Source organism: Salvelinus alpinus, chromosome 26, assembly GCF_045679555.1.
Source record: "Salvelinus alpinus chromosome 26, SLU_Salpinus.1, whole genome shotgun sequence".
NCBI lineage: Eukaryota > Metazoa > Chordata > Actinopteri > Salmoniformes > Salmonidae > Salvelinus > Salvelinus alpinus.
The window spans coordinates 38,659,420-38,672,124 of NC_092111.1; the positions used below are offsets into that span (position 1 = coordinate 38,659,420).

The 12,705-nt window shown below is 42.0% G+C and overlaps 1 protein-coding gene across 1 annotated transcript in view; it reads left to right on the forward strand.

Annotated features, from left to right (window-relative positions):
* The window catches only part of LOC139555298 (gamma-aminobutyric acid type B receptor subunit 1-like), a 324,185-nt gene that overhangs the window by 98,803 nt on the left and 212,677 nt on the right, over positions 1-12,705 (forward strand). Inside the window, exon 6 of the mRNA XM_071368991.1 lies at positions 1,430-1,447. Coding sequence (XP_071225092.1) covers positions 1,430-1,447 — 18 coding nt within the window. The remainder of the gene's footprint in view (positions 1-1,429; positions 1,448-12,705) is intronic.

Sequence of the window (12,705 nt, forward strand, 5' to 3'; positions counted from 1 at the left end):
TCTGTTAGTGTATAACTCTGTAGTGTATAACTCTGTAGTGTATAACTCTGTAGTGTATAACTCTGTTAGTATATAACTATGTTAGTGTATAACTCTGTAGTGTATAACTCTGTAGTATATAACTCTGTAGTGTGTAACTCTGTAGTGTATAACTCTGTAGTGAATAACTCTGTAGTGTGTAACTCTGTAGTGTATAACTCTGTAGTGTATAACTCTGTAGTGAATAACTCTGTAGTGTGTAACTCTGTAGTGTATAACTCTGTAGTGTATAACTCTGTAGTGAATAACTCTGTAGTGAATAACTCTGTAGTGTATAACTCTGTAGTGTATAACTCTGTAGTGAATAACTCTGTAGTGTATAACTCTGTAGTGTATAACTCTGTAGTGTATAACTCTGTAGTGAATAACTCTGTAGTGTGTAACTCTGTAGTGTATAACTCTGTAGTGTATAACTCTGTTAGTATATAACTCTGTAGTGTATAACTCTGTTAGTATATAACTCTGTAGTGTATAACTCTGTAGTGTATAACTCTGTAGTGTATAACTCTGTAGTGTATAACTCTGTTAGTGTATAACTCTGTAGTGTATAACTCTGTAGTGTATAACTCTGTAGTGTATAACTCTGTAGTGTATAACTCTGTAGTGTATAACTCTGTTAGTATATAACTCTGTAGTGTATAACTCTGTAGTATATAACTCTGTAGTATATAACTCTGTAGTATATAACTCTGTAGTGTATAACTCTGTTAGTATATAACTCTGTAGTGTATAACTCTGTTAGTGTATAACTCTGTAGTGAATAACTCTGTTAGTGTATAACTCTGTTAGTATATAACTCTGTAGTGTATAACTCTGTAGTATATAACTCTGTAGTATATAACTCTGTAGTATATAACTCTGTAGTGTATAACTCTGTTAGTATATAACTCTGTAGTGTATAACTCTGTTAGTGTATAACTCTGTAGTATATAACTTTGTAGTGTATAACTCTGTTAGTATATAACTCTGTAGTGTATAACTCTGTTCGTGTATAACTCTGTTAGTATATAACCCTGTTAGTGTATAACTCTGTTAGTATATAACTCTGTAGTATATAACTCTGTAGTGTATAACTATGTTAGTGTATAACTCTGTAGTGTATAACTCTGTAGTGTATAACTCTGTAGTGTATAACTCTGTTAGTGTATAACTCTGTAGTGTATAACTCTGTAGTGTATAACTCTGTAGTATATAACTCTGTAGTGAATAACTCTGTAGTGTATAACTCTGTAGTATATAACTCTGTAGTGAATAACTCTGTAGTGTATAACTCTGTAGTGAATAACCCTGTTCCCAGTAAGATATAAAGTAGCACTATATCCAGTATTTGTTGTGTGAATAGAAAGTAACAGTTCTCTGTTTCTTTCTTCCTCCATGTCTCCGTTTGAAGATGACAGACATTATACAGGTGAGACCATTTTCCAACATTTCACCTGTGATATTATATTGATTTTTATTTGATTGCTTTCCATTTAGCTTTTCCATTTTTTTAAGTCTTCAAGTGAAGTAACATTTATTTACCTGACCAAACAATTTGATAAGTGTATCACTGTTTACGTCCACCACATGGTGGCGGTGTTGAGCTGTAAATGTTTTCTAACGTTGTCATAACAACCTCATATGCCCAACTGTGTGTGATCGACAATGTCACAGATTGTGTAGAGGTCAGGCGTCGTTCAAGGACAGATGTCTATGAGAAAATGAAGATATAATTTAAAGCTAAAAATGTTGTGGGTATCAGCACAGTTATCTGTCCTTCTGTGACAGTATAACAGTGGTGATTTTACCATCTAAATCTTGCTGGGGTGAACAAAAAAACAAAACAATTGGGAGGCATGCCAGCAAAGCCACTACACAACACAACACTAAACAATACATTACTTGCACTATAACGGTGACAACGGTGCCCGTAAACTGTCAGGGCCTACATAAAGCTGTTCCAACAGCAGAGCTTTCTTTCCACCACCATGGAGTGAATTCTTACCTGGTTTTCGGGGCTGAGCTTTGTCTGGCAGGAAACAGTTCATTCAGTCTCATTTATAGCCTTTTAAGAAACATAGCTGATATGGCTGACTCGCTTAAACAAATGTGGTTTCTACTGACAATTGAGATGTACAAACTGTGGCATAAGGGGACTACAAGCGGATAAGAGGCAATCTGTAATTTCAATTAAGACATTAATGAGCGAGCTAGGACAGACGTAGTCAATATAACTATTTGTCCAGCACTTTTGAAATGTACAGCAACAGAATTCAGAACATGGGTCGTCCTTACAGTATTCTCCCTGTACACCAAGTCAGAGCCGTAGGATAAATAAGGGGACATAAGCAGACAATGAAAGCTCTTACAATATTGAATGTTGTAAATTTCTCTAGAACAGGCTATAGGCTACATGTGCACCAACAAGTCAGAACAGTAGGCTAAGTTATGAGGGGGAAAGGGACCAAATTATTAGGGTGAGTCACATGGGCGACTAACAGCTTACTACACAACATACACTTAGTTTTTTCTTAACTACAGTATACATAAAGTGCATTCGAAAAGTATTCAGACCCCTTTACTTTTTCCATATTTTGTTACTTTACAGCCTTATTCTAAGATGGATTAATTTGTTTCCCCCCACGTCAATCTACACACAATACCCCATAATGACATCACAATACCCCATAATGACATCACAATACCCCATAATGACATCACAATGACATCACAATACCCCATAATGACATCACAATACCCCATAATGACAAAGCTGTCACGCCCTGACCTGAGATATCTCTATTTTCTTTATATTTTGGTTAGGTCAGGGTGTGACTAGGGTGGATTACGCTAGTTTTTGTATTGTCTAGGGGTTTTGTATTGTCTAGGGTTTTAGTATGTCTAGGGTTTTGTAGGTCTAGGTATTTGTATGTTTATGGTGGCCTGATATGGTTCCCAATCAGAGGCAGCTGTTTATCGTTGTCTCTGATTGGGCATCATATTTAGGTAGCCATTTCCCCTTTGGTGTTTGTGGGTTCTTGTTCTATGTTTAGTTGCCTGTCTGCACTATTTCATATAGCTTCACGTCTCGTTCGTTTTGTGGTTTTGTTAGTTTGTTCAGTGTTCTTTCTTTAATAAAGAAGAATGTACGCATACCACGCTGCACCTTGGTCCGATTCATATGACGAACGTGACAAAAGCAAAAACAGGTTTATAGAAATGTTGACAAAAAAAGATACAAAAAATACTGAAATATCACATTTAGACCTTTTCCTCAGTATGTTGTTCGATCACCTTTGGCAGTGATTACAGCTCTGTCAGAGTGACCATCAGGTTCTTGGTCACCTCCCTGACCAAGGCCCTTCTCCCCCGATTGCTCAGTTTGACATGGCTTGGTTTTTGCCCTGACATGCACTGTCAACTGTGGAACCATATACAGTATATCATCTTTGAGATGTTTCTACAACTTGACTGGAGTCCACCTGTGGTAAATTCAACTGATTGGACATGATTTGGAAAGGCACAAATCATTTCCATTCAATTGAATGTACTGTACCACAGGTGGACTCCAAGTTGTAGAAACATCTCAAGGATGATCAATGGAAACAGGATGCAGCTAAGCTCAATTACGAGTCTCATAGAAAAGGGTCCGAGTACTTATGTAAATAAGGTATTTTAAATTTGTATTTTTAATACATTTGAAAAACAAAAACTGTTTTCGCTTTGTCATTATGGTGTATTGTGTGTAGATTGATGAGTAAAAAAACATGATTTAATCCATTTAAGAATAAGGCTGTAACGTAACAAAATGTGTAAACAGTCATGTGGTCGGAATACTTTCCGAAGGCACTGAATCTCCCTGGACTCACCTTGTTGTGCTGTGTTCACTTGAACAGGAAGGTCCTTCTTGTGGGCAACTTTTTCATCCAAGTCTTGCATTGTCTGGATTTATGGTGCTTTAAAGACAACTGGGAACTCAGAAAAGGTTGAACCATGACGTCAGTGAGGTTCAAGTCTAGAAAGCTCTAGAAAGAGGCCTGAGTTCCCGAGTTGGATGACTGTTCAAAATGTATTTTGCCAGTCGGAGCTGTTTATTTTAATTTTTTTAGAGTACCCAGTTGTCGTTAACTCACTGAAGTCTGAGATTTCCAAAGTTCCAAGTTTCCAGTTGTTTTGAATGCGGCAGAAGTCATGCTGGATTGACAGCATGGCCAATGTTGAATGTTTATCCTTTTAAGCTTGGTGAAGAGACCCTTAAACCCAGACTAGGACCCCACACCCACTTCACTGAATAGCAGGCTAGTGATTGTTTTGCAATGCTTGCAGTGAGCCACTGATTCCTTCCAGACCACTCATTGTTGAATTTGCGATTTCCAACTTGTTGTGTAATGTTTATGTCCAATGGCCGATGAGCACCGATACGTTTTATCTATAAGGATTGAAAAGGATTTGCCAGTAGATTGTCCGACTTGATTCATGATGATGACTGCTTGTCTAGCTTGCTAGCTAAGATTTTGAAAGTATGATGTTGACACGATCTGTCCAATCGAAGCTACGGGAGATATAATGTGATTTGGCGTCATTTTATCTGTGGCCAATGACCTTGAGCCTTCTTGGATGGGCACTTCGAATGTAAATCTATGGCAGCACCCAAGGGGCTTGAATTGTCGAGCTCTACCAATAGACTTCCCGGTGTTGTGGTGTCCCCATGAGTGACAGAACACTGAGCCAATCACGGCGCAACTAGAGAACGTTACCAACCCCTACGCTCTGCATTTTCCGCTGGATGCCCCACCACCACAGAAAGCACTGGGCTAGGCTGAAACTCCTGCATTTTGGAGCTGCCTTACTCAAGAAAACAAAACGGCTTTATTGACTCAATTATATATATATATATTTTACATTGTTTGCAAACTGATATGTGACACGTATTAATGACAAAATAACATGCAAAACAGACACACACAAAAAAGATGTATCTAACTCTGCCCCACCTTCCCTGAGTGACGGGTCGCCACTGCAGTACAGTATGAAGATTGGTAGAAACTGCTTCTCCAATAAAATCTCAGATCACACTTGTAGGTCGATGTCATGGCGACGTTGGCTAGCTCCTGCGCAGAAACACGTCATCTGGTATAACGGTCGTCTCGCGCTGAAGGACGTCAAATCGAAGGCACTCCTTCCATATGAAGTTGTTTTTTTGACGAAAAATGAAAACGTGTCTGTTTATCAATTTCACAAGATAGGAGTAAAAACACGTTCAACTACTTAAAAGATATTAGCTGAAATGTAGCTTGTGTCTTTAGATTGCGAGAAAATGTAACAACTAAGGAGGAATTTTTCCCTTCTCTCATTGACTTCTCAAACACCAAACCCCTGGCCGGCTCTGATTGGTCTGTTTGGCAAGGGTTCCCGGAAGTCTTGCGATGTTGCACCTCTGGGTTTTAAAAACTCTGTGGTGTTAAACTGGAGTTGATGTTACATTGCCGGAAGCAAACCGTCTGTCTACAGAGACTATCGCTTTGTGGCGACATTGGAGTTTTCATGTCAAGACCTGAGAGTGAAGTAGTGCACTGAGCATGTATAAACCACCCAGTAGTACATATCACCCAGTAGTATAAATCACCCAGTAGTACATATAACCCAGTAGTATAAATCACCCAGTAGTATAAACCACCCAGTACTATAAACCACCCAGTAGTTTAAATCACCCAGTAGTATAAATCACCCAGTAGTATTAATCACCCAGTAGTACATATCACCCAGTAGTATAAACCACCCAGTAGTATAAACCACCCAGTAGTACATATAACCCAGTAGTATAAATCACCCAGTAGTACATATCACCCAGTACTATAAACCACCCAGTAGTATAAACCACCCAGTAGTATAAACCACCCAGTAGTATAAACCCCCCAGTAGTATAAACCACCCAGTAGTATAAATCACCCAGTAGTACATATCACCCAGTACTATAAACCACCCAGTAGTATAAACCACCCAGTAGTATAAACCACCCAGTAGTATAAACCCCCCAGTAGTATAAACCACCCAGTAGTATAAACCACCCAGTAGTATAAACCCCCCAGTAGTATAAACCCCCCAGTAGTATAAACCACCCAGTAGTATAAACCACCCAGTAGTATAAACCCCCCAGTAGTATAAACCACCCAGTAGTATAAACCACCCAGTAGTATAAACCCCCCAGTAGTATAAATCACCCAGTAGTACATATCACCCAGTACTATAAACCACCCAGTAGTATAAACCACCCAGTAGTATAAACCACCCAGTAGTATAAACCCCCCAGTAGTATAAACCACCCAGTAGTATAAACCACCCAGTAGTATAAACCCCCCAGTAGTATAAACCCCCCAGTAGTATAAACCACCCAGTAGTATAAACCACCCAGTAGTATAAATCACCCAGTAGTACATATCACCCAGTACTATAAACCACCCAGTAGTATAAACCACCCAGTAGTATAAACCCCCCAGTAGTATAAACCACCCAGTAGTATAAACCACCCAGTAGTATAAACCCCCCAGTAGTATAAATCACCCAGTAGTACATATCACCCAGTACTATAAACCACCCAGTAGTATAAACCACCCAGTAGTATAAACCACCCAGTAGTATAAACCCCCCAGTAGTATAAACCACCCAGTAGTATAAACCACCCAGTAGTATAAACCCCCCAGTAGTATAAACCCCCCAGTAGTATAAATCACCCAGTAGTATAAATCACCCAGTAGTATAAATCACCCAGTAGTATAAACCCCCCAGCAGTATTAATCACCCAGTAGTATAAATCACCCAGTAGTATAAATCACCCAGTAGTATAAACCCCCCAGCAGTATTAATCACCCAGTAGTATAAACCAGTATGATGCATGAACAGAGGGGTGGCAGTAATAACCACCCAGTAATGTAACTAGTATGGTGATCATGGACTTTAATGTTCTCTCTGTTGAAACCAGAGGTCATTAAGCTTTTTAATGTCCTTGCATTTTAATAGCTACTGCAAAATCCTACAATATGTCTCCATATATGCATTCTCCACCATAGGCGACAAGTTAGGGAGTAGAATGCTTTGCTGACAGGTTCTCTAAAGAATTCTTCTATGTCTAGTTTCCGTACCTCGGTCCCACTGGGTGAACATTTAGTTTCCCCCCCCCCCTTAGCGCTACACAGCTGATTCAAATAATCAAAGCTTTCACCCAGGAGGATCCCCATGACTGAGTTTTTGGGGGAAACCCTGCTCAATAGGTTGAACCTTCATTTTGTCATAATAGAGTGGAGGAGACATTCATGTCTATGTACATTTAGGAGGCTGTTTGTTCCCACGGACAGAAGCCTAGTGAGACGATGTGAACTGGTGTAGTACTCTCCTGACACCACATGGGGGCAGTATTCATATCATAATGGTCACAGGGTACAACACTGGATGGCAGTATGGTGTCAGAAAACACTAGTTTAACTACTGTTGCTATTTTCTCTCCTTTATGTGTCGTATCCATATGTTGAAACAAACAAGATGCATACACTGGTATTACCATATGTCGTTAACGGAATGAGGTTTGACAGGACACCGTTTATGTCGTTAACGGGATGAGGTTTACCAGGAAACCGTATATGTCGTTAACGGGATGAGGTTTTACAGGAAACCGTTTATGTCGTTAACGGAATGAGGTTTTACAGGAAACCGTTTATGTCGTTAACGGAATGAGGTTTTACAGGACACCGTTTATGTCGTTAACGGGATGAGGTTTACCAGGAAACCATATATGTCGTTAAGGGGATGATGTTTTACAGGAAACCGTTTGTTGTTAACGGAATGAGGTTTTACAGGAAACCGTTTATGTCGTTAACGGAATGAGGTTTTACAGGAAACCGTATATGTCATTAACGGAATGAGGTTTTACAGGAAACTGTTTATGTCATTAACGGGATGATGTTTTACAGGAAACCGTTTATGTCGTTAACGGAATGAGGTTTTACAGGAAACCGTTTATGTCGTTAACGGGATGAGGTTTTACAGGAAACCGTATATGTCGTTAACGGGATGAGGTTTTACAGGAAACTGTTTACTAGGGTGGTGATTGTATTTATTATGCACAGAGTGGTTTCACTATGTAGTAAACTACTTTTGAATAGGGCCCATCGGATTCTGGTCAAAAGTAGTGTACTATATAGGGAATAGGGTGCCATTTGGGCTGTGTTATACCCCAGACAGTGTTAGCTAAATTGATAAATGACAGTGTCAGTGTCACAATATGGGTTGTTAAAGAGAGAGGAAGGGGATGGAGAGATTGAGTGGGTGGGGGGGTTGAGAGAGTGAGAGAAGAGAAGGAGGAGACAGAAATGGAGATAGTTAGTAAATGAGAACAATGGTGTAATACAAGCGGGAGAAATAGAGAAGAAGAGATGGGAAAGAGAGAGGAGAGAGAGAGAGAGAGAGAAGAGAGTAAGAGAAGAGAGAGAGAGAGAGAGAGAGAAGAGAGAGAGAAGAGAGAGAGGAAAGAGAGAGAGAGAGAGAGAGAGAGAGAGAGAGAGAGAGAGAGAGAGAGGGAACAATCAGAGAGGAGACAGCGATTGGGGATCTAGGGAGATGGAGAGAGCGAGAGATTCATGTCCTCCGTCTATTTAGCAAATGGCAGAGTGTGGCTGTTTCGACCCAAAGAGAGAGAATGTTCTCTGCCTTTCCAGTACATTTCATCCAAGCCCACCTGAGTCCACTGCTCTGCTCTCTGCCTGGTTGGCCGGCTCTGGGGACACTGTGTCCTGTCTTTTCTATCACTGGAATAGCCCAAAAAATATATAACAGAAAAAGTTTTTATCAAGGGAAATAGAGAAATAGAGCCAAGCATAAGCAACAATTGAGAGAGAGTTCTGTAACCATGGTGCCGGAGAAGAAGGCTGATGTTTGACGTGTCCCCGACCGATTCTGTTTTTTTCTTCATTTATTTGCGTTGTTTGTAACCGATTTTTTTTTTTAAACGTATTTTGTACATAATGTTGCCGCTACCGTCTGTTATGACCGAAAATAACTTCTAGACATCAGGACTGCGATTCCTCACCACGGACTGGCAGAATCCTTTTTTTCATTTAACGAGTCTGACGAGCCCGACGCGAATGATATACTGCTTTCTCAGGAACAGGCCCAGATCCCCATGATTTGCACGAAGAGGAGGCGGAGAAAAAGGGGCCGGAGGGCGGGCTGCCTTCTGAGAATTTGTAGTCGATCAAATAAACCCCCATTTCCTTCCATTCTGCTAGCAAATGTGCAATGTTTGGAGAACAAAATCGATGACCTACGCGGAAGATTAAACTACCAACGGGACATTCAAAACTGTAATATCTTATTCTTCACGGAGTCGTGGCTGAACGACGACATCATCAACATACAGCTGGCTGGTTATACGATGTACCGGCAGGATAGAACAGAGGTGTCTGGTAAGACAAGGGGCGGAGGTCTATGTATTTTTGTAAACAACAGCTGATGCATGATATCTAAGGAAGTCTCGAGCCATTGATTGCCTGAGGTAGAGTTTCTCATGATAAGCTGCAGACCACATTACCTACCTAGACAGTTTTCATCTGTATTTTTTGTAGCTGTTTACATACCACCACAGACTGAGGCTAGCACTAACACAGCATTGAATGAGCTGTATTCCGCCATAAGCAAACAGGAGTGCCTCTCACCAAGAGGCAGGCTCCTAGTAGCCGGGGACTTTAATGCCGTTTTAAATCCGTTTTACCAAATTTCTATCAGCATGTTAAATGTGCAACCAAAGGAAAAAAACTCTGGACCACCTTTGCTTCACACCCAGAGACACATACAACGCTCTCCCTCAACCTCCATTTGGCAAAACTGACCATAATTATATCTTCCTGATTCCTGCTTACAAGCTAAAATTAAAGCAGGAAGCACCAGTGACTAGATCAATAAAAAAGTGGTCAGATGAAGCAGATGCTAAACTACAGGACTGTTTTGCTAGCACAGACTGGAAGATGTTCCAGGATTCTTCTGATGGCATTGAGGAGTACACCACATCAGTCACTGGCTTCATCAATAAGTGCATTGATGACGTCGTCCCCACAGTGACCGCACGTACATACACCAACCAGAAGCCATGGATTACAGGAAACATCCACACTGAGCTAAATGCTAGAAATGCCGCTTTCAAGGAGCGGGAATCTAACCCGGAAGCTTATAAGAAATCCCGCTATGCTCTTTGACAAACCATCAAACAGGCAAAGCATCAATACAGGACTAAGATTGAATCATACTACACCGGCACTGACGCTCGTCGGATGTGGCAGGGCTTGCAAACTATTACAGACTACAAAGGGAAGCACAGCCGAGAGCTGCCCAGTGACACGAGCCTACCAGATGAACAACTTCCATGCTCGCTTCTAGGCAAATAACACTGAAAAATGCATGAGAGCACCAGCTGTTCCGGAAGACTGTGTGATCACGCTCTCCGCAGCCGATGTGAGTCAGACCTTTAAACAGGTCAACATTCACAAGGCCACAGGGCCAGACGGATTACCAGGACGTGTACTCCGAGCATGTGCTGAACAAATGGCATGTGTCTTCACTGACATTTTCAAGCTCTCCCTGTCCGAGTCTATAATACCAGCATGTTTTAAGCAGACCACCATAGTCCCTGTGCCCAAGGAAGCGAAGGTATCCTGCCTAAATGACTACCACCCCGTAGCACTCACGTCTGTAGCCATGAAGTTCTTTGAAAGGCTGGTCACGGCTCACATCAACACCATTATCCCAGAAACCCTAGACCCACTCCAATTTGCATACCGCACCAACAGATCCACAGATGATGCATCGCTATTGCACTCCATACTGCCCTTTCCCGGGACAAAAGGAACACTTATGTGAGAATGCTATTCATTGACTACAGCTCAGCGTTCAACACCATAGTGCCCTCAAAGCTCATCACTAAGCTAAGGACCCTGAGACTAAATACCTCCCTCTGCAACTGGATTTTGGACTTCCTGATGGGCCGCCCCCAGGTGGTAAGGGTAGGTAACAACACATCCGCCACGTTGATCCTCAACACCGGGGCCCATCAGGGGTGCGTGCTCAGTCCCCCCTGTACTTCCTGTTCACTCATGACTGCACGGCCAGGCACGACTCCAACACCATCATTAAGTTTGCCGATGACACAACAGTGGAGACTTGGCCGTGAGGTGCCAGGACAACAACCTCTCCCTCAACGTGATCAAGACAAAGATGATTGTGGACTACAGGAAAAAGAGGACCGAGCACGCCCCCGTTCTCATCGATGGGCTGCAGTGGAGCGGGTTGAGAGCTTCAAGTTCCTCTGTGTCCACATCACCAACAAACTAACATGGTCCAAGTGTAACAGTATAGCTTCCGTCCCTTTCCTCACCCCTACCTGGGCTCGAACCAGGGACCCTCTGCACACATCAACAACTGACACCCACGAAGCATCGTTACCCATCGCTCCACAAAAGCCGCGGCCCTTGCAGAGCAAGGGGAACAACTGCTTCAAGGTCTCAGAGCAAGTGACGTCACCGATTGAAACGCTATTAGCACGCACCCCGCTAACTAGCTAGCCATTTCACATCGGTTACACAAGCACACCAAGATAGTCGTGAAGAGGGCATGACAAAACCTATTCCCCCTCAGGAGACTGAAAAGATTTGGCATGGGTCCTCAGATCCTCGAAAGGTTCTATAGCTGCACCATCGAGAGCACCCTGACTGGTTGCATCACTGCCTGGTATGGCAACTGCTCGGCCTCCGACCGCAAGGTACTACAGAGGGTAATGGGAACGGCCCAGTACATCACTGGGGCCAAGCTTCCTGCCATCCAGGACCTCTATACCAGGTGGTGTCAGAGGAAGGCCCTAAAAATTGTCAGACTCCAACCACCCTAGTCATAGACTGTTCTCTCTGCTACTGCATGGCAAGCGGTACCGGAGCGCCAAGTCTAGGTCCAAGAGGCTTCTAAACAGCTTCTACCCCCAAGCCATAAGCCATGCTTTGTAAGTAGGAAAACCTGCAAAATCGGCAGTGTATCAAATACTTGTTCTCCCCATTGTATACACAATCCATGTCTCATTTGTCTCAAGGCTTAAACATCCTTCTTCAACCTGTCTCCTCCCCTCCATCTACACTGATTGAAGTGGATTTAATAAGCGACAATAATAAGGGATCATAGCTTTCATGGAAAGAGCAGGTGTTCGTAATGTTTTGTGTACTCAGTGTAAATCTATAAACTGTCTTCTTCTTCCAACTGCTCTTTCAGTTTTAAAGCTACATGCACCAATATTCTGACTGTGGTGAGATCGTGTTCTGTTAGTTTTGTGACTGTGGTGAGATCGTGTTCTGTTAGTTTTGTGACTGTGGTGAGATCGTGTTCTGTTAGTTTTGTGACTGTGGTGAGATAGTTTTGTGACTGTGGTGAGATAGTGTTCTGTTAGTTTTGTGACTGTGGTGAGATAGTTTTGTGACTGTGGTGAGATAGTTTTGTGACTGTGGTGAGATAGTGTTCTGTTAGTTTTGTGACTGTGGTGAGATAGTTTTGTGACTGTGGTGAGATAGTTTTGTGACTGTGGTGAGATAGTTTTGTGACTGTGGTGAGATAGTGTTCTGTTAGTGTTGTGACTGTGGTGAGATAGTGTTCTGTTAGTTCTGT